General features: G+C 34.4%; 1 protein-coding gene and 1 pseudogene across 1 annotated transcript; one reads left to right on the top strand and one right to left on the bottom strand.

The window, feature by feature from the left end:
- The first annotated feature begins 281 nt into the window (after positions 1-281).
- LOC149407346 (uncharacterized) lies at positions 282-3,392 on the top strand (annotated as a pseudogene).
- Positions 3,393-10,289: 6,897 nt separating this feature from the next.
- LOC149407347 (UDP-Glycosyltransferase superfamily protein) lies at positions 10,290-14,325 on the bottom strand. Its single transcript, XM_089627450.1, has 2 exons — positions 13,793-14,325; positions 10,290-11,298 (listed from the first exon to the last, which is right to left on the bottom strand). Exons 1-2 carry the CDS (start codon positions 14,268-14,270, stop codon positions 10,427-10,429), a joined length of 1,350 nt encoding a protein of 449 aa, XP_089483576.1. The 5' UTR covers positions 14,271-14,325; the 3' UTR covers positions 10,290-10,426.
- Between the last annotated feature and the right edge of the window lie 6,700 nt (positions 14,326-21,025).

Genomic DNA, 21,025 nt, shown 5'->3' on the forward strand with positions numbered 1-21,025 from the left:
GTACACATTTGTGATGATAAACATGTAACAATTGTAAAGTTTTACTTGTGAATAATTGATCGATCCAAAGATAGGTTAATTTTTTACGAGCCTTATTGTTAGTGGTTGATCATTATAACAAGATTACCATTAGCGGTTAATATTATTGTCCAAAGACTTGATATTAATGTTGCATTAGGTATCTTGAGATGATATTTACCATTATTTGAATTTTATTGCTTATTAAGGTTAAATTTTTGTGTGTATATATGTTTATGTGATTGTGTTGTTCTATTTCAGCTGTTGCTACTGTATCAGCTAATCTCAATTCGGTTCCGGTCCTTAATGGTAACAAGTTTAAGGATTGGAAGGAGAACATGATGATTGTTCTTGGCTGCATGGATCTTGACTTATCGCTTAGAATGGATACGCCGGCTTCTCTTACGGATGCTAGTTCCGCTGATGATAGGCGGATCTATGAAAAGTGGGACCGTTCAAACCGAATGAGTCTTATGATCATCAAGCGCGACATACCTGAAGCTTTTAGGGGTGCGGTGTCTGAACAGATCACCAATGCCAAAGATTTTCTTGCTGAAATCGAAAAACACTTTGAAAAGAGCGATAAGGCTGAAACGAGCACTCTTTTAAAGAAGCTTATTTCAATGAAGTTCAAGGGCAATGAAAACATAATGGAGTACATTATGGAAATGTCTCGTATTGCTTCAAAGCTTAAAGAACTTAAACTTGAGTTATCGGATGACTTGCTTGTCCATTTGGTCCTTATATCTTTCCCTCCTAAATTTAGTCAATTTCAAGTCAGTTATAACTTCCAGATTGAGAAATGGTCTCTTAACGAACTCATTTCATTTTGTGTTCAAGAGGAGGAAAGATTGAAACAAGATGAGACTGAAAGTGCTCATTTGGCAAGTACCTCTAAAAGTAAGAATTGTTGGAATCGATCTAGGGTTTAAGAAAAAGTTTAACGCTTCGTTAAGCGGCGGAAATTTAAAAATTTTCTTTTTAAGTAAAACTAGTTTTTACTAACCTAGACAAGAGCATGTACATGTAAATAAAAACTAATATGAGCTATTAAAGTTACTAACCTTTCTTGAAGCTTGAACCTTGTAGAAGCTTTTGGAAAGTTGCAACGCTCGTCTCCCCTCGCAGCACGTCTCTCTTTCTTTCCTCGGCACCTCGAGCAACCACGAAAGTTTCTATCACTAAATCACTCGAAAAGAAGGAATCAGTGAGTGGGCACTTTTAAACACTACGACTTTAGAACGAGTCTCGAAGTCGCAGAGCTAAACACTAGGTCGAGTGAGGACCTAGGTGCCAAGACAAGAAAAATCGAAAATATAAACTAGAGAGAGAGAGAGGAAGGGGCGGCCAAGTCTAGAGAGAGAAGCTCTCAATCTCTAAAACTTTGCATGAATGAAAAGTGTGGAATGAGGCTCCTATTTATAGGAGAGGTCTCACCTTCAATAAGGTAGTTTCCTCTTCTATAGAATATCACATATTCATAAGCCAATTTCTCTTTTCCTTCAAAGAGGTGCACGTCCAAGACAAAACAAGTAAGTCCTTGGATTTGTTTCCTCTTTTGTTTGCTTCTCTCTTGACCACATTTGGGCGCCCACCATGTTTCCTCTTAGGGGAAATTTGTTTCCTCTTTTTCTTTTGGCAAGTATCTTGATACATTTATGCACAAAATATTCTCTCTTCCTATGGGTATTATGGGCGCCTATCACCTTCTAGAAGGGGCTTCTAGAAGCTTTTCCATTTTGTTCATGACAACATGAAAAAGGCCCATTAAGAATTTTCAATAAAATTCTTATGAAATGAAATTAATCCACAAGGCCCAATTAATCATATTATGGCCGAGTGACATTAAGTCATCAAATGAACTTGTCAAAAAATTTATTGACATTCATTTCATCCTTTGTCTCAAAAGACAAAAATACCCTTTTGACTATTTTCGTTCTTGTTTTGACTTAGCTTCCAGTTTAACTATTCCTATCGATGTGATTCGTGACAGTGACCTCATGGACCCAAATGAACAAAGCTTTAGCTAAACACTTGGACTCAAAAGTTCACAAACCTTTTCCAAGTTTAGCTTAATGCCAGCTGACTCAACTAAAGAGCTGACACTGAAAATCTCTCGGTTCAAATGAATTTGTTTTCTACTCAAGAATTCGACCTAATTATAATGAGCGGATCCACTGAATATTATCTATGCTACCCTTCATGAATGTCATCAGCTAGTCGGGATTTACTAAATTACCATTTTACCCTTCTAGCTGTTATTTCCTCAACTCCTTTGTCGCTTGTGAATAAGTTAGAAACAATGTATTGACGAGGAGCTAACAAGTCACATTGTTTCATCCAAAAGAGTCAGGACTCAATTTGGACACTGGCCAGTTCATTTATTCACACTCCAAGGAACAAAGCATGAGGTGACATACATTGCATTTCAGCAATCTTGTACATGAATTCCATATCTATGAGAACTTCACAAAGTTACTCATGACATACTCACAACTTAGTATTTCACCAATAGGCCCTGTTCGGAATGACATAGTGAGTCCGAACTCTGACTTTCTCAAATGAGAATACTAAGGTGTGAAATGGCATGTCTCATTTCAGGATTAAGGTAAGCATGATGCAATTCATACATAGTGACTTCGAGACATAAGAGGTTAAATGGTTTGTTCTTATATTGTCTCTAGAAGTGCACTGGTCAATTCAGTACCTTCGGAAGATACCTAGAAGAACTATAGAGTCCCCAACTCTCAATGCCTCATAACCAGACATCATAGATTCTTCTAACAATCATACTGAGGTCAATAGTCCTTTGACCCTAAGATTGCGAATATATCGTTTTAAGCAAACTACGAAGAGTTTGTTCATGCAAATCTACATTTGTCTCTTCGTAAGTTGTTAGGTTTGTTTATGGACTAAAAGACCAGGGTTTTATCATAAAGCTTCAGACAAGGAAGATTGAATGAACGTTTCAACTTTTTATTAATGAATAAGCAATTACAAGAAAGAGTCTTCGTAAGACTATATGACATCAAATGTACATAAATAGACACTACTACTCTTCTTGTGGGCACCATTGACAACAAGAATCTCAAGAGGAAAAATGAGGCTGCTAAAGATAAAGGTCCAGCACTAAAGAAACAAGCCCAACAAGAGCTTCCAGAGGGTTGTTTCTTTTGCAAGAAGCATGGACACGAGAAGAAGGAATATCCTAAGTATCGCATATGGCGTCAGAAGAAAGGTACATTCCTTACTTTAGTCTGTTCTGAGGTTAATTTGGCTTAAATACCTAGAAACACTTGGTGGTTAGATTCTGGTGCTACTTCTAACATAAGTGTTTCGATGCAGGATTGCCTGAGCTACCGAAGGCCAAGTGATGTCGAAAGACGCATCTATGTTGGTGATGTCAAGTCGGTAGATGTGGAAGCAATTTGACATTTTAGATTGTTATTAAGTACTGGTTATTATTTGGATTTAATAGATACTTTTGTTGTACCGTCGTTTAGACGGAATTTGGTTTCTGTTTCTTATTTGGACAAATTAGGATATTGTTGTTCATTTGAAGACAATGTGTTCAGTTTATCTATTAATTCTAAAGTTGTTGGGACCGGTTCACTTCTTATTTATGACAATCTTTATATGCTTGAAACTGTTGCTTCTTATAATGAAACCTTTAATGTGGAATCACGTGGTACTAAGCGCAAATTAAGCAAAGAGAATTCAAGTTCTTTATGGCACAAGCGATTAGGTCACATTTCTAGAAATAGAGTTGAAAGGCTTGTTTCCGAAGGAATTTTGGATCAAATTGATTTTTCAGACTTTGATGTATGTGTTGCATGTATCAAGGGAAAACAGACTATAAAGAAGAAAATAGGTGCATTAAGGGAAACAGACGTCTTAGAGTTGATACATACAGACATTTGTGGACCATTTCCTACTTCTTCTTGGAATGGTCAACAATATTTTGTGTCATTCATAGACGACTATTCAAGATATGCATACATTTTTCTTATTCATGAAAAGTCCCAAGTATTGGACGTGTTTAAATCATTTAAAGCCGAAGTTGAAAACCAACTCAACAAAAGGATAAAGAAAGTCAAATCTGACCGTGGTGGTGAGTACTATGGTAGATATGACGGCTCAGGTGAACAATGTCCGTAACCCTTTGCCAGATACCTAGATTAGTGTGGTATCGTCCCACTATACACTATGCCTGGGTCGCCCAGAATGAATGGTGTTGCTGAAAGACGAAACCGGACTCTTATGGATATGATAAGGAGTATGATTAGTCATTCAACCTTACCAGAATCACTCTGGGGAGAGGCACTCAAGACCGCAGCCTACATTTTAAATAGGGTACCAACTAAAGCCGCTATCATAAAACCTTATGAGCTTTGGACTGGGCAAAAGCCTAGTTTAAAGCATTTTCATATTTGGGGTTGTCCTGCTGAAGCAAGGCCTTATAGGCTGAGTGAAAAGAAATTGGATCTCAAAACAGTAAGCAACTACTTTATTGGGTACCCTGAGCGATGAAGGGGGTATAAGTTTTATGATCCTAAAATTAAGACAATCTTGGAGACGGGAACTGCAACATTCTTTGAGGATATTGAGTTTGGTGGGAGAAATAAAGAAAAAGATTTGTCTTTCAGGAGGATTCGGACTCAACAATTTCTATTGAGGAAAGTTTGATTCCTATTCCAGTTACTTTTGATAATGTTCAGGATTCTGCTCCTGTCATCAATCAAGAGCTGACATTGTCATTCAACCACCTGAGGTACAAACTCAACAACCTCAAGATCAAGTGCCTTTGCGGCGATCCACTAGAGAAAGGAGAAATGCTATACCAGATGATTACATAGTTTTTCTTCTAAAAAATGAGGATGGTTGTGGTGTGATGGAAGATAACCCTGTCAACTTCCAAAATTCCATGAATGATACAAACTCTGTAAAGTGGATTGAAGCGGTGAATGAAGAGTATAAGTCTATGCAAGACAATAAAGTTTGGGAACTTGTCCCATTGCCTAAAGGATAGAAACCTATTGGTTGCAAATGGATTTTTAAAACCAAAAGGGATTCGAAGGGTAATGTGGAGAGGTATAAGGCTCGTCTTGTAGCAAAAGGTTATACTCAAAAGGAAGGTAATTGACTTTAAAGAGACATTTTCTCCAGTTTCATCAAAGGACTCTTTTCGGACAATCATGGCACTTGTTGCACATTTTGATATGGAACTCCATCAAATGGATGTCAAGACGACGCTTCTCAATGGAGACATTGAATAAACAATCTATATGGTGCAACCTGAAAACTTTGTGTTGGGAGACCCAAAGAAGATGGTTTGCAAATTGACAAAATCCATTTATGGACTAAAGCAAGCTTCCTGGTTTTCATCAAGTGATTCTCTCGTATGGTTTTGAGAGCAATGTTGTTGATGATTGTGTGTATCACAAGTTCAATGGAACTAAACATATGTTCCTGGTTTTGTATGTCGATGACATACTACTTGCCACTAACGATAAATGCATGTTGCATGAAATCAAGAAATTTCTATCAAATCATTTTGAGATGAAAGATCTTGGTGATGCCTCTTTTGTATTAGGAATCCAGATTTACCGAGACCATTCTTGAGGTTTACTTGGATTATCACAAAAGAGCTACATCGATAAAGTGCTCAAAAGATTTGTCATGTATGATTGTAAACCAGGAGACACCCATGTCGCTAAAGGAGACAAATTCAGTCTCAATCAATGTCCTAAAGAAATTCTTGAGATCCAAGTAATGGAAAAGATTCCCTATGCTTCGGCAATTGGGAGTCTTATGTATGCTCAGGTTTGTACGCATCCGGATATTGCGTATATTGTTGGAGTTTTAGGCAGATACTTACGCAATCCAGGTATGGATCATTGGAAAGCAGCCAAACGAGTCATGAGGTACTTGAAAAGAACAAAAGATCACATGCTCACATATAGGAGGTCAGACCATTTAGAGATCATTGGTTATTCTGACTCCGATTTTGCGGGATGCCAAGATAGTAGGAGATCCACATCAGGCTATGTCTATTTGTTGGGTGGTGGAGCTATATCATGGAAGAGTGCAAAACATACTCTTATAACTTCATCCACCATGGCAGCAGAATTCGTAGCATGTTATGAGGCATCCAACTATTATATATGGCTAAGGAATTTTGTCACGGGGCTACATATTGTGGAAGGAATTGAAAGGCCGCTTAAGTTATATTGTGACAATAAATCAGCCGTAATATATCCAACAACAACAGGAGCTCGACGAAGTCGAAACATATCGACATCAAGTTCTTAGTTGTTAAGGAAAGAGTGCAAAGTGGACAGATTTGCATAGAGCATTTAGGAACAAACTCCATGGTAGCGGACCCTCTTACAAAAGGTCTACCACCGAAGGTCTTTCGCGAACACACTTCTCATATGGGTGTTGTAGAGCTTCATGATATCTAGATTCGGTGGGAGTTTGTTTGTTTATTTTATTTATGTTGTGTGCTTTATGTTTGTTTGTGTTATTTGTAAACACACATATTTATTGTTTCTGATCAGATTTATAGTATTAGTTTATTACATTTTGCATATTCAGGATATAGTTTGATCTCTTTAAAGTAGGATCGGATAAAATTGATATGAATAGATCACCTTGCATATAATTTTATCTACCACATTTTCATGATTGATCTATGTCATTTGATTATATTGATGTATGTGACCACTTACGTGTTTAGTTGTGATTGATACAACGAAAACAACTTTGATCCTATATTGATGTAATTGATGGACGAGATTGTAATATGTCAGATCATGATAATGACAAACATTTTATGCACGCTAAGGTTGACACATTTATTTTATACATGTGTAGTCCAGTGGGAGATTGTTAGAATAATTTCGGGACTACTAATGTCATTAAATAAATGTGTTGGGTCATTATTAATTAAGTCAAAATTGATGTGGTCTAATTTAGAATAAAGTTTGTGACTTACGGACATATTTGTCATGAAGTTATTATGTGGCTACCATAAGTGATAATCTAATTTGATGAGGGGCCAAATTAGAAATAAGCAATAGTTATTAGTAACTGCTTGGCAGTTATTAATAACAGGGCAGGTCCTTGATTGTAGTACGTACGATATTTTTCTTGTATCCCTATCAACAAGAATTCTCCAGACTCAGGCAAACTGCAATCAGAAAACCATCCAACTCTTTGTGTTTGCAATTCATGGATTCAGGTACGCTTCCGCTGTTAAGATCTATGGTTTTGTTTCTCTTGAATTGAATTAGGATTAATTTTAGGGTTTCAAAATCCTAACAACGATAGCGATATATTAGTAAAATCAAAATTTCGGTGTTGATATTTTAATAGAGAGATTCTTACAGGAAAATTACAAGATTCTCATAAATCATACTATCAATTTATTATTGACAATCAGAAACTATAGTCACTGAAATCGTATAAACTAGAAAGATGGTTTACACAATTAGTTAATAGGTTAGACAATGATTAACGCAAATAAATAAATAAATGAATTTTCGACGTGTTTGATGTTATCGCTAGAGTTTCTGAGAAGATCATCGTCAAAGATATTCGAAAAATAAATCTTCAACAAACACATAAACTTGCATAAAATCCAGACTAGATCAAATCTATCAATTTATTGAGATCATTGTGTGTCAGCTAAGATGTTGCAACATAATCTATGATATCTTGGGCAGTTTTCCTGAAAACATAAAATAAGTGGATTCATCACAAAAACATTGTTAAATTCATAACTATCTCTCAAGATATAAATATGATTCCAATTCAATTTGATAGAATTTTATTACAAGATAGCAAACGCAACATATGCAGGAGAAATATTACAGAATTTAAATAAAAATAAAAGTAGAAAGATATTGATTAGCAAATAGGTTTTTTATAGCCTCCACAAGAACCGCAACATTTGCAAGTGTCGTTTGGATTGGGTTGAGAGTCACAAGAGCCATAATAAGCCTCAGACCCATAAGCCCACTTACAATCGCTGTCGCACTTTTCTGGGCTACATGGACCCAAGTATCCTCCTATTAGACACTCTTTGGACAAAATGCCTGCAAAAAAATAAATAAAAATAACAGAAATGAACTCAGTTTTTTTTTTTTTTTTTTTTTTTTTTTTTTTTTTTTTTAATTTGTAGTTTTTATCGAATTTAAACATATTTATATTTTATGTATCACCTTTGACATATACTAAAATTGACAATTTATTGGTAAAAATAAGTTCAAAGGACTTAAATTTAAAAGAATAAAAAACACTTTTTAAAGAGTACATAAATTTTATCTAAACTAATAACGTTGGGCCTATCTCTTTTTGCTAGCATCAGTTTCTCGCAAGTCATTAAGTCATGTGCGTATTATGTGCAAAGAATGATACATATAAATTAATTATATATTCAAAAGTATACGATAATTTATAATGGAAAATACTACATGTCTTAATAAAAGATACATGGAAAAGAAAAATTGAAAGAACAAAGAAACTGGACTGGTTATCAACAAACTAAATCAAAATATGTAAGAATACCTCCTGCATTAATCAAGACTATGAAAAGTAGTAAAAGAACGGATGAACTTGAAAACGATCGCCGTTTCATGATTTTTTTTCTTCTGGGTCTTCCTTTTGCTTATGCCTCCATGGTATTTATAGTAAATAGTAAAGGGCAGATGAGAATACGAGCGCCAATTTAGTATACACCACCAAAAAAAAAACCGAACGAATTTTTCAAAATAAATTATATATAGAAAATTCCCCTTAGAAGATATGGCGTATTAACTAGCCTTAAAGTAAAGAATCATAAGCGTACGTTAGTATTTCGAAAGAGGTAAAAAAAAAATAAAGAGAAAGAAAAAAAAAACGAATTGAAAGAGAGAGATGGAAATAATAAATATAGAATCTTGCATATAAAGTTATTTATTAGAATTATTTGGAATTTTTTTTTCCGGAAACTAAGGCCATCAAATATTCGCCTAATTAATTTTAGTAGTAGCTAGTTTGATCAAATGGTAATCCCACATATACTTCGATCAAGAGGTCTTGGTTCGAGCCCCTGGATTCCAGAAATACATGCATTTTTATAGGTGGAGATTTCATCGTCTTTCAGATTAATGTCCCTATACTAAATCAGGTAATCTTGACCAATAATAATACATATGCTTGCACCACTAATATATCATGTAATTTTGATCAAAAGTGTCACTTCTTAAAAAAAATGAGGATGGGATACTTTTGAAGTTTATATTTCCAATTTTTGGAATCTAATCCAAGTAAGTAACAAATTGAGATAAAAGCCTGTTTAGTGGATATTAGAGTAGAATTATACAATATATGTTGCTAAAACGAACGATTATTATTTATAAATATACAGGATTATTTAATTTAATTTTTAGTTTTCCAAAACATTGATTCCAAAGTCCAAATATTGAGTAATCTTCTCATTCAGAGAGCACACAAATCATTTTTCTAAGGGAAAATTATATTAATGTTATTTTAAAAGTAAATATTTTAAAATAAAGGGCTAAATCGTTTTAAGAATAATATAACAACTATTCTTTATATGATCGAACGACCGAGATTGAATAAAAAAACACGAATTTTTATTGCTGGTTGACGAGGCAGCACGGCCTCCCACTGTGCTGCACAGCGGGCCAATGTGCGCGCTCCGCGTAAAGTCTTTTGGACATCATTTGCACACCTGCGTGGCGCGGGGACTTCCTCGCGTGGCGCGCAGTCCCAAAATTCGTTCTTCTCTTGCCGAAAATCCCTATTTTGCATGGTTTTGTTGCCCCACTTGCTCTATAACTTCGCACATCGATCCAAACATCTCTTTAACACCACAATGAGTTCTAAAACTTGCAAATCACGCCCAACACACTAAATACAATAAAAATAACCAGGGAGTGCATGAAATTCAAGCTCAGGAATAGGTCATTAACGCATATAAAATGCTTTAATCAATCGCATTAAGGGCTTCTCTCACACATCGCAAATGCAGTCCACTATCTCAGTGCTCTTGACCCATTGGTTTTGATACATTTTGTTGGGCCCCCGTTCTTCCACCTTCTTGGGTTGTCACCTCACCGTAATTCCACCTGAGTATGATATTGTTTGCCTAAGCTTAAGCCTGCACGATTTTTGTTTTTAGCGACCTTTCTAAAAAAGGCTTAGTATGGAGTAGATGAAACACTTATATTCAAGGCAACACTAAATAGGGTTAATTTAATTATTGATTTTTTTTACAAACCCCTCAATTTCAATGAATTTAACTTTCACACCCTAACACAAATTCCCTAATAAAAATTCCATCAAAATTTCACATGTTAATTAATTCACAAAATCACACACGCGCGCGCTCACACACACATTAAATTGTCCGATAACGAGGCTCATTAGACCCGTTGGTTTCCCGATCGAGAAATTGTCCGAACTTAGCAAGACTAGATCTAGCCTTGAAGCGAGCCTCATCTCCATCAACCATCTCACAAGCCACCCGAAGCCTCTCTTCGATACCCTCATCCTCGCCCACCTTCCTCAAACCCTCCTCCACGTCAGCCCTCCCGAGCCCCGCGGCAATCCTCACCCCGACCCGCCACACGTCGACGATGTATCCGCAGTTGACGAACTGGTCTCCCGCGATGGGGTAACACAACATCCTCTTCCGGCACCGCACCGCCTCCACCGTCGAGTTCCACCCGCAGTGCGTCACGTAGCACCCCACCGCCGCGTGCTCCAAAACCGCCCTCTGCGGGGCCCACGACACCACCTTTCCCCGGGCCCCGCACCCCTCGGGGAGCCCGTGGCGCCACGACTCGCCCAAAACCCACAGGAAGGCCCGGCCCGAGCCCTCCAGGGCTTGTGCCAGGCTCCGGACCTTGGACTCTCCGATGGGCCCTACCCAGCTCCCGAACGACACGTACACCACCGACCCCGGCTCCCGACCCTCCAGCCAGCTCAGACACGTGGTGTCCTCGTCCCACAGGGATCGCCCGACCCCTCTGCTGGCGGCGGCCGCGGTTAGGCTGCCTAAGGGAAGGAGGGTCGGGTCGTCGTCGTCGGGTTGCTCGAAGGAGTTGATGAGGATGAGTGGGAGGGTCTTGGACCGGACCAGGACTTTCGTCCAGAACTTGAACCGGGCTCGCCTCGCTGTCGGAGGTCCGATTAGCCATGGGAGCTCTTCGGTCGATACTGGAGGTTGATTTGGAAGGAACCGGACTGTGCCTTGGTGTTTTGGGGTTCCTGTGTGACACAGTATAGTAAACTTTGGTTGATTAGTTACGTGAAGAGAAAAAAAAAATGTGTGAAATTATTATTAAATTATTATTGTAATGATTAATCTTTTTAAACAAAATTAATATATGTGAATAGTCATAATCGCCTGAAATCTCTTTCTGGTTTGGTCGGAATTTCATTCTTCTTTTTGTTAAAGACCGGATTTTTGTCTTATTGAAAGTAAAATTCCAATAGCTTCCAGTTATCCCATTCGAGGCTAAGTACCTTTACTTAAGATATCTTACTTAACCTTAGAGTTGGACCTAAGTTAATCAAATTCCCATTTTTTAGTAAACACGAATGCTACATATAGTGTGTATGCGTATCATAGTTTCTGAGTCGATTGAAAACAAAACCTTAACAACTATCATATGATATTGGAATATTTCGCATGTCTGTAGTTCCAGATATCAAGGGAAATTAGTTTCCCAACCTGAGAGAGAGAGAGAAACTACCTTTTATTTTCTTAATACTTAATAATATAGTTGAAGTCTCTAGATTTCTTAAAATATATACTGTTAAAAAGATTCTTAGAATATTTAAATGCATAAAAAAATCAGTTACAGAATGCCGGACCAAATTCACATGTGAAGATCCTTCACGAACTTTGTGTCCCTTGAAGCTTATTATATTTTGTGTCCCCTTAATCACTCTAGTGGACAAGTCGTATTATAGGTTTTAAGTTCACATATATAATAATTAGGTAATTCGCAATAAACACAAAGCCATATTACAATTAAACTATATCATAAGAATACTCTACAACCCTAATCTGGCATCTCTCTTTAATTACACACACATGTATATATATATATACATATATATATATATATATATATATATATATATATTAACTTGTGTAAATGTTGACACGTCGGGTCTCTTGTAAGCTATATGCTAATTCCGATTTGCAGTCGAATATTGTTGGTTTTTTTATTGGAAAAATGGTACAAAATAACCCTTTGAAACTTATTGATTCGCAAAATATTTAAAGTTTCACCTTTTCAGCAAATAACTAAATTTACGTTTTCAAAATTTTTTTGACAATTAAAGTTAAATTTTTTGACGATTATTATAAGTAATTTATCACTTAAAAAAAATTAATCTTGGGATCAATTTTTTTTAAACTAGATGACTGCACATTTTGGCTATTTCACTAAATTAAAACAATTTTAACTATTTTGTAAATTCATAATTTTAAATTAACTATTTAGTTACATCACACCCTAATTTATTTTTATTTCATTATTCGTCTATATCAATGCAGATATAACATGATGATTACTTAGGGGAGTATATAAGCAACTATTAATTAATCACATCTTCTTCACAAGGCTCCTTAAGTATTGAGATAATTAGTCCATTTAAATATTAGAAGTGGGAAAACTTCTAACAAGGCTCCGCCACGTGGCGCTGCCAATCGGCGACACGTGGCGGAGCTTGGTTAGAAGTTTTTTTTTTTTTTTTTTACTTTTGCCTTTTGCCTTCCGTTTTTTTTTTTGCCTTTGCCTTCCGATTTTTTTTTTTTTTCAATTTTGATTTTTTTTTTCAACCCAAATATCAATATATTTTGTATAATTTTTTTATGTTTTTTTTTTCCAATTTTGATTTTTTTTTCAACCCAAATATCAATATATTTTGTATAATTTTTTTTATGTATATTATAATCGTAATTACTGATACTATATCAATAACATATATTATCATTTTTTTTTCCGATCTTTAATTTTTTTTTTCCCTCTCTCATCAATATATTTTGTATATATTTTTATTTCAAATTGAATCCTGGTGCCGCTAGGCAGCGACACGTGGAAGCCATTTTTTTTCCTTCCGATTTTGATTTTTTTTTTTTGCTTTCCAATTTTGATTTTTTTTTTAAATTTTTATGTATATTATAATCATAATTACTAATACTATATTATACTATATCAATAACATATATTATCATTTATTTTTTTTTCGACCTTTAATTTTTTTTCCCTCTCTTATCAATATATTTTGTATAATTTTTTTTATGTATATTAATTTATTTACTCCCTCTCTTATCAATATATTTTGTATAATTTTTTAATGTATATTATATTTAATACAATTAAAAGTCTTCCACTTATTTTATTTTACTTATTTTTTTTTTTTACTTTAAAAAAAAAATTATTGCTGACTCGCGCATGGCGCGTTTTTTAAACTAGTCTATATACTAAATTATATACATGGGTGAGTGCTTTAACATACGATATTATGACACGTGTATTCAATTCCTAACAAGACTTTTTTTTGCCTGTTTGAGTCAACCCATGAAAATGGCCTAAAAACTATTAAATTAGCTATACGTTATGCATGTGACCCAATATTATTAGCTCTACCACATATATCAAAACCTTGTACATGTTTAACGAACATCAAATATATTATTAATATATTTTCAGTATACTTTTTATCAAACTAAAAACTAAAAGCTAACCTGCATCGGAAATAAGCCCTGACCGGACCATATCTGGCACAGCGGCGATGAGACGGTAAGTGGCGAGCATGGCCGGCCAAAACCCAACGACCGGAACGCGGCACCGGCGTGCCACGTCGATGGCCCAAGACGCGAGCAAGTCAACCACCACGCACGCCACGTGGCAGCCGCCGACGAGTAGGCTCTCGAGGTGCTCCGGCATGTCGTTCTCCATGGCCGCCTCCACCGCGAAGAAGTCCCCCGCCGCGGCCGACCCGCACGGAACTCCGGCGAAGGTTACGCCGTGTCCGGCGGCGGAGGGAGCGATGCGGCGGTGGATGTGGTCTGGAGTGAGGACGAGTGGTCGGAGGCCTTGGGCGAGAAGCGCGGCGGCGAGGTTCAGCATGGGAGTGACGTGTCCTTGAGCTGGGTATGGGATTAGTATTACGATCTTCCTTTGTGTCAAGGATTCGACTTTTTGGATTGGTGGATACTTCATGTTGTGAAATGGAATTCAGAGAGAGAGAGAGAGAGAGAGAGAGAGAGAGAGAGAGAGAGAGAGAGAGTCAACTATATAAATGCATGTGACTAATTGTGGCTGTTTGTGCTGCTACGTACTCACTTTATATATAGACTCGCCCTAGAAAAACGTTTACTTTTTTATTTTTTTATTTTACACATCAATGCATCACGTTATCAACTACGACCCTTAGGACATTACTTAACATGCATTTAAATTTTTTTTCCCCTTCATTTAGTGCGATTTTAACTAGGGATTGAATTACAGGAAAAATCAAGAGAAAATCGACTTTTGAAAAATTTGAAATTCTAAGCCCATGATTATGGGCGTTAAATAATAGAGGGTCGATTGTTCCAATGAGTATGTTGAATTGCAAAATATGATGTATTGTAATGAAGATATTATAGACTATTTATATTTTTACCATATGTATGACAAATATATATATTTTTTTATAATGATGTGTTAATTAGATACCTTTTGGTAAATTCGGTATTTGTCGGTAAACGATAACGGTAACGATAATTTTATCGGTACATTTTACCATTATTTTTATTGGATACCCCGAAAAATTATTAGTATTTTCCGATAGTCCATCAAAATTTGAGTCCCGATACGAGTAACAATATTTTGATCTTGATTTTGACTCAAGCCATGCAATCAAGACATGACTTAGTACTTGATGATCTACATTGAATGAAGATTTATTTGCCATTTCTTGCTTATTTATTTATTTGTAAAGTTTGTTTTTACCCCAATTTTCTACGTATGAAGGGTAATTGAATTACGAAGACACGACATAAATTTATTAAATAATCACTAATAATTAAAATTATAATTTAATTATTTAAATATTAAATAAAATAGTTCAACTCATGTCCACTCTATTAGAAGACCGTTGACTAATAGTATTTGATAGGCGATTTCCTGTGTGTCGTATTTACATTTTGATTGAAAATCTAGTTTATCTCACACCATTTTGATGCTCAATGTACGGCGTATAGGCAGTAATTAGCTGTTAAGGTTTTCTATTGTTTTATTGTAAGTACAGCTTTCTTTTTTTTCTTAAAAATAAAATAAATTAATAAGCTTAGTGTTGTTGGTTATGCTCTATTAATGATATTTTCATGATGTAATATACTATGTCCAATTTACCTAATAATATAAAATGTTCTCACCTTTCCAGAAAAATAAAAAGGGTACCATTTCTGCAGAAAAAAATTAAATTACTATACATACGCAGTAAAGAAATTACAAATTAATAATGCCAAAAAGTGTAATTTTGGCTGGTTTAATACACAATTGAGATATCTAAAAGACAACGTAAATAGAGATCTTATTGTATTCCATTATCAGAAAGAAAAAATAATTGTAATCGGTGGTTTTATTTTATCTGATACGATACGATGCAGTAGTTCTATAGAAAACATTATTATTAACGGACAAAAAGAAAATTAGAAAAAAATTATGCTTGTTCATTAAAAAAATAAAGAATGTTTTATCAAATATTTACATAGCATCTAATATATCTGAAAATCAGACAGATCTGATAACTACTTATCCAGTCAATCAAAACCATATCACGTGTTTTTTTTTATATCAATTACAGATTCTTCTATCCATCTCTAAATATTCAGTCAAAGCTTAGTGTATTGGTTATTAGTATACTCAGTGTATGAACACCTTGATTTTTTTTATTATTCTCTCTTGAACTATTTGAAATAGTTCCTATGTAATGTAATAGGTGATTAACAAACTTCAAAAATAACCTCATAAAAAGTATGTAATGTAATAGATGATTAACAAACTTCAAAAATAACCTCATAAATAGTTCCTATATCACTCATTTTTACTCGGGGATTTTGGTCGTAGTATATCATAGAGGTCTTATCAGTTAATGATTTAAAGATCCAAAGATAGCACTTTGAAAATATATATTCCACAATTCAACAAATAAAACGACAAGGAGTATCCTTTAAACTTAAATATGGATTTTTTTTTTTTACGTTTTTGTTTTGTGGGAATTGAACCCTGCTCTCACCCAAAAAAAAAAAAAGTGGATGAACACAGAGTGGTGTGATGACGTGGATTAAACATTATTGTTCTGGCCTAATTAACAACATATACGTTTTGGCGGGTTTGATATATGATTGAGGTATCCACTTGGGTACTTAATTAGAGATCATGATACTCGAGGATTTTATTTTATCGGATACGATCCAAAGGTAGATAGAAACTATTCGACTAAGTAATAAATAATTTTGATTTTATTTGAATATCTAATATTCATATGGCTGAAAATCGTACACATCTCGTTACTAATCAAACAAATCAAAACCGTATCACGTTTTGTCAATTACAGGTTCTTCTCATTAAGTCTGAAGGATTACGCCTATTATTCTCTAAAATATTCAGTCAAAGCTTTGAAACTCATACTAAAGTAGTATATCGATTATTAATCCTGTCAGTTTGCAGAAACGTTGAATTTTTCATAATATCTCTCTTAAATTATTTGGATTGGTTGAAATGTGATAAAAGTACGTAGCTAATTTTTTTTTTCTATTTTTTTTTTCACCGAACCAAATGTATTTACACTAACACAATACACACCCATATATATATGTATAATATGAAACTGTGTGACATAATAAAAAAGGCGACATTAAGATTATAAGTTAATTAATTATATATATTAAAATACAGCTCCATTCATATTTACATCTCTATAATAAATATACACGTCTGGTTTAATTTAAATTATTTTGTTATTTTTAAATAATTCAGCTTACATTTTATCTAGTAATTCATATATATATATATATATATATATATATATATATATATATATATATATATATCTTAGTCATATTCAACAATTGCGGAGCAAGTTAGGCTTGGGAACACTATACCCACAAAAATGAGAAATAGCCAACACGATATAAGAGTGTTGCATGTTGAGACAAACACCACACGCCTTCTTGACCACCAATTGAATATTGCCATTAGACTTTCTAACCTTTTAGCCTAATTTCCATTCCTTTTTATCTATTTGCTTTTAACAAAAGCTAACAAAAGCTTCCGGTTCATTTGTCGCATCACCTACTCAATTTAAATAAGGGTAATATAGCTAAATAGTCTCCCATATTTAGACAGTTTTGGATTTGACCAACATTCTGTTAATTTCGGGTTAATAGCCAGTCCAATTTATTTACATAGATAAAAATACCAAAATAACCTCACAACCGTTCCCGCCCATTTACCTCACGAAAATTAAATCATTTAAAACAATATATTCGGACATTAACTGCAATCTTCTCTCTCACACAAAATAAAATCATTTAAACCAATATATTCGGCCATTAACTGCAATCTTCTCTCTCACACAAACAGAAATGTCAATCACGAAATCCACAAAATTGAAAACCCAAAAAATTAATCGCGTGCTCTGGTTTCATCGCGAAAAATCTTCTTCTTTTAGGCGACTGATAATTTTAGGATCATTAACATAAACGACGACCATAACATCAAACCCGACGGCAAAGAGAGGTAATATCCAGAGAGTTTACAAATTTGATTTTTTCGAACTTGGTTTTATATACTTGTCTAGTTTCGTCGCGGCGTGATAGCCTCCTCGCAGGTAATCTTCGGTCCCTTCGTCCTCCGACGTGTCGTCGCTGCTCTCGCTCCGATCGTCCTCGCGATGCCTCTCTTCCATCGCCGATCTCTAGGGTTTCCACTTCGATTCGGAGAAATAAAAGATTGGAAAAAATGAATGATCGCTCTGGTTTTTAAATCCAATAAGAAAGAATACAAAAGAAAGTTTTTTTTTTGGTGCGTGTTTGAGTTGTAAATAAGAGTAATGTAAATTGTAAATTGATTCATTTATACGTAAATTGATGTCATGTTAAATATACTGGTTCATTTACAATCTGCAGAAAATCTGCTTTTGCTTCTAACAATCAAATTTGTGAGCAAAATACACGCTATTTACTGGAATCCTGTTAATAGACAGTAAATATAAAATTTATTTACAGTTTATTTGTATTGTAAATAAGCTGACAAATCAATTAACAACAGATAACGTGAAAAATTATGAGAACCGAGATCCTTACCACATTCAATGAGCGAAGCCAATAATGAATCAGAATAATATCTATAAATGTTTATTATTGTGGGATATTGTGTATATTCTATTCTGCCACAAATATAGAAACTAATTTTCTAAAACCAACCGCTATATATTTCATATACACACGTCCAATATTTAAGGAGAATACAATAACTGCTTTCCAAATCAGTTTAATTCGAAAATTAAGGAAAATAAGAGAATTAAACATTAAAGCCGATATTAATAGAGCCAACACACGTCCAATATAACTAATTTCCCTTTCAGTTTATTTCGAAATTTAAAAAAAACTGCCTCTTATATAATGAAGATCGAAATTAATAAGGGCAAATGAGTAAAAAAAATTCAGTTAATGTCATGCCACGTAAGCGTATTGGCTATTTACAAATAATTAACCAAATGTTGGCTAAAACGCAATTGACAGCGTTTGTAAGACTTATGTGGCCAATTATTTGTTTAAATAATTTAAAATAAGATCCAAATTAAAATATATTTTTGTAGCGCAGTTGGTATAAAACATTATTTGAGACGAGTCTCAATTTTCTTGATTGAATGAATTCAAATTTAGTTTTATGAATAAAATTAAGAATTATATTTTGATTATTTTTATTCCAAATTTGGATAAATTTATATTTATCAATGTTAATATAAATATACTCAATCTAATTTAAAGAATTCTTATTATTATTTTTTTTAAAACACATTTTCAAAGCTATAATTATCAAGGATAGTTCCACATCGACTGGGTATTACGATCCTGGACTCTTTATAAGGCTTGTGAGTTACTCATCTAATTGTCAAGTTTGGTATTAGATGGAACCCCACACCTTTAAGATGGTATCAGAGTGGGGCCCATTCTCGGTTGTGGGCTACCTGATCGGGCCTATACTTCACGCTTCCAGTGCCTGTATCAAGGATAGTCCCGCATCGACTTGGTATTACGATCTTGGGCTCTTTATAAGGCTTGTGGGTTACTCCTCTAATTACCAAGTTTGGTTTTAGATAGAACCTCACACATTTAAGATGGTATCAGAGCGGGGCCCATTCTCGGTTGTGGGCTACCTGATCGGGCCTATACTTCACGCTTCCAGTGCCTGTGCGTTACTCCTCTAATTACCATCTTAAAGGTGTGAGATTCCATCTGAAAAACCAAACTTGGTAATTAGAGTAGTAACCCACAAGTCTTATAAAGAACCCAAGATCGTAATACTCAGTCGATGCGGACTATCCTTGATAATAATTGAGGGAGCCAAAGGTTAGGTTATATCTATCCATATTGTATTTTTATATTTTTCCTATGTCCTTCGTTTTTCTCAAAACCAACTGTATATTATCATGATTCAATCGAAACTGAATGGTTATAGCAATATATATACAAATGCATTGATGATGACAATATACATTTTTGGCAAGCAAGAACATTTCCAAAAATATCACGTGAACCACTATTACTATGTGCTAGCAGTGTCGTTTGTTCCTTTCGATATGTGCACTCGTAGTGGCGGTTCTAAGAAAAATGCTTCGAAAGAAAAGCCGTTTAATTCATCAGTATCAATTCTAATTTATTTAATTTAAAAGAAACTAAGAAATTGTACGTGGCCTATAGGCTATACCTTTTGCGAATTTGACCCACGTGGTGTTGAAGGCATTACGGAGCTTGAGGGGTTTGCTAATGGAGGTACTATGAAAATCTATTTCTTATTGGGGAGTTAGTATGATTTTTGGGTATGTGAACTAAAAGAAAAATATATATTAATTAGGTGGAAAACTATAGTAAGCAAAATTTCGGAAATAATATTCTAAGTTCTAACATAATTCATAAAATTTCGGATTCGTTACCTAGTTGAACGTATTAGAAAAATAGATTTGGTTGTACCGTGTACTAGCTTTTTGAATACAAAATTTAAAATATTATTAAATCAATATTATCAAATCAATGTCCGCCGTCAATATGGAAAAAAGAGAAATCCCGACGACACAGAACACAAAATTATTGGACATGGATGGCCAAATATTTGTTCCCATTTGCACAGTTTTTTTTTTTTTTTTTTTTGAAGGATACTTGTATTATTAAGCATTGACATAATCAGCTATTAAAAGAGCTTGAATACAATCAGGAGGGTCTACAACCCAAGTTTGAGTTATAGGATAATTAAAACATACAGTGGCAAAAAGGCATAATACAAAATAAAAATAAAAATAATAATAATAATAACCACTTAATATTTTCGTATTAAATATTTATCTATTTATTCTTGTTTTTTTTTCAGCGACAAATTACCTAATATTATCTTTAAGTTACACCATTATTACATAATAAGAAAACGTGGATGACTCAGTATAGAACAAACAATTTAAAAAATGACGGCATATATATATATATACATATATATATATATACATATATATATATATATATATATAACCGGCCTGACTATAGGCGAGCAAGGCCGGTGCCTAGGACCTTCGATTGGGTTGGACCCCAAAATTTTAAATATATATTATATACATATAAAAAATATTTAAATTTTTATATTTTTTCTTTATATTTAAATTTTTACTATTATCGAAGAACCCCAAAATATTAATTCACCTAGGGCCTTTAATG

Source organism: Urtica dioica, chromosome 1 (genome assembly GCF_054948205.1).
Source record: "Urtica dioica subsp. dioica isolate 48M chromosome 1, U.dioica_male_clone48M_v1_H2, whole genome shotgun sequence".
NCBI lineage: Eukaryota > Viridiplantae > Streptophyta > Magnoliopsida > Rosales > Urticaceae > Urtica > Urtica dioica.

Excerpts from the sequence above, each read along its gene's own strand:
- LOC149407347 (XM_089627450.1), bottom strand. The coding sequence starts at position 14,270 with ATGAAGTATCCACCAATCCAAAAAGTCGAATCCTTGACACAAAGGAAG. Across the intron at positions 11,299-13,792 it reads AGGGCTTATTTCCGATGCAG|GAACCCCAAAACACCAAGGC; the intron begins GTTAGCTTTTAG and ends TGTGTCACACAG.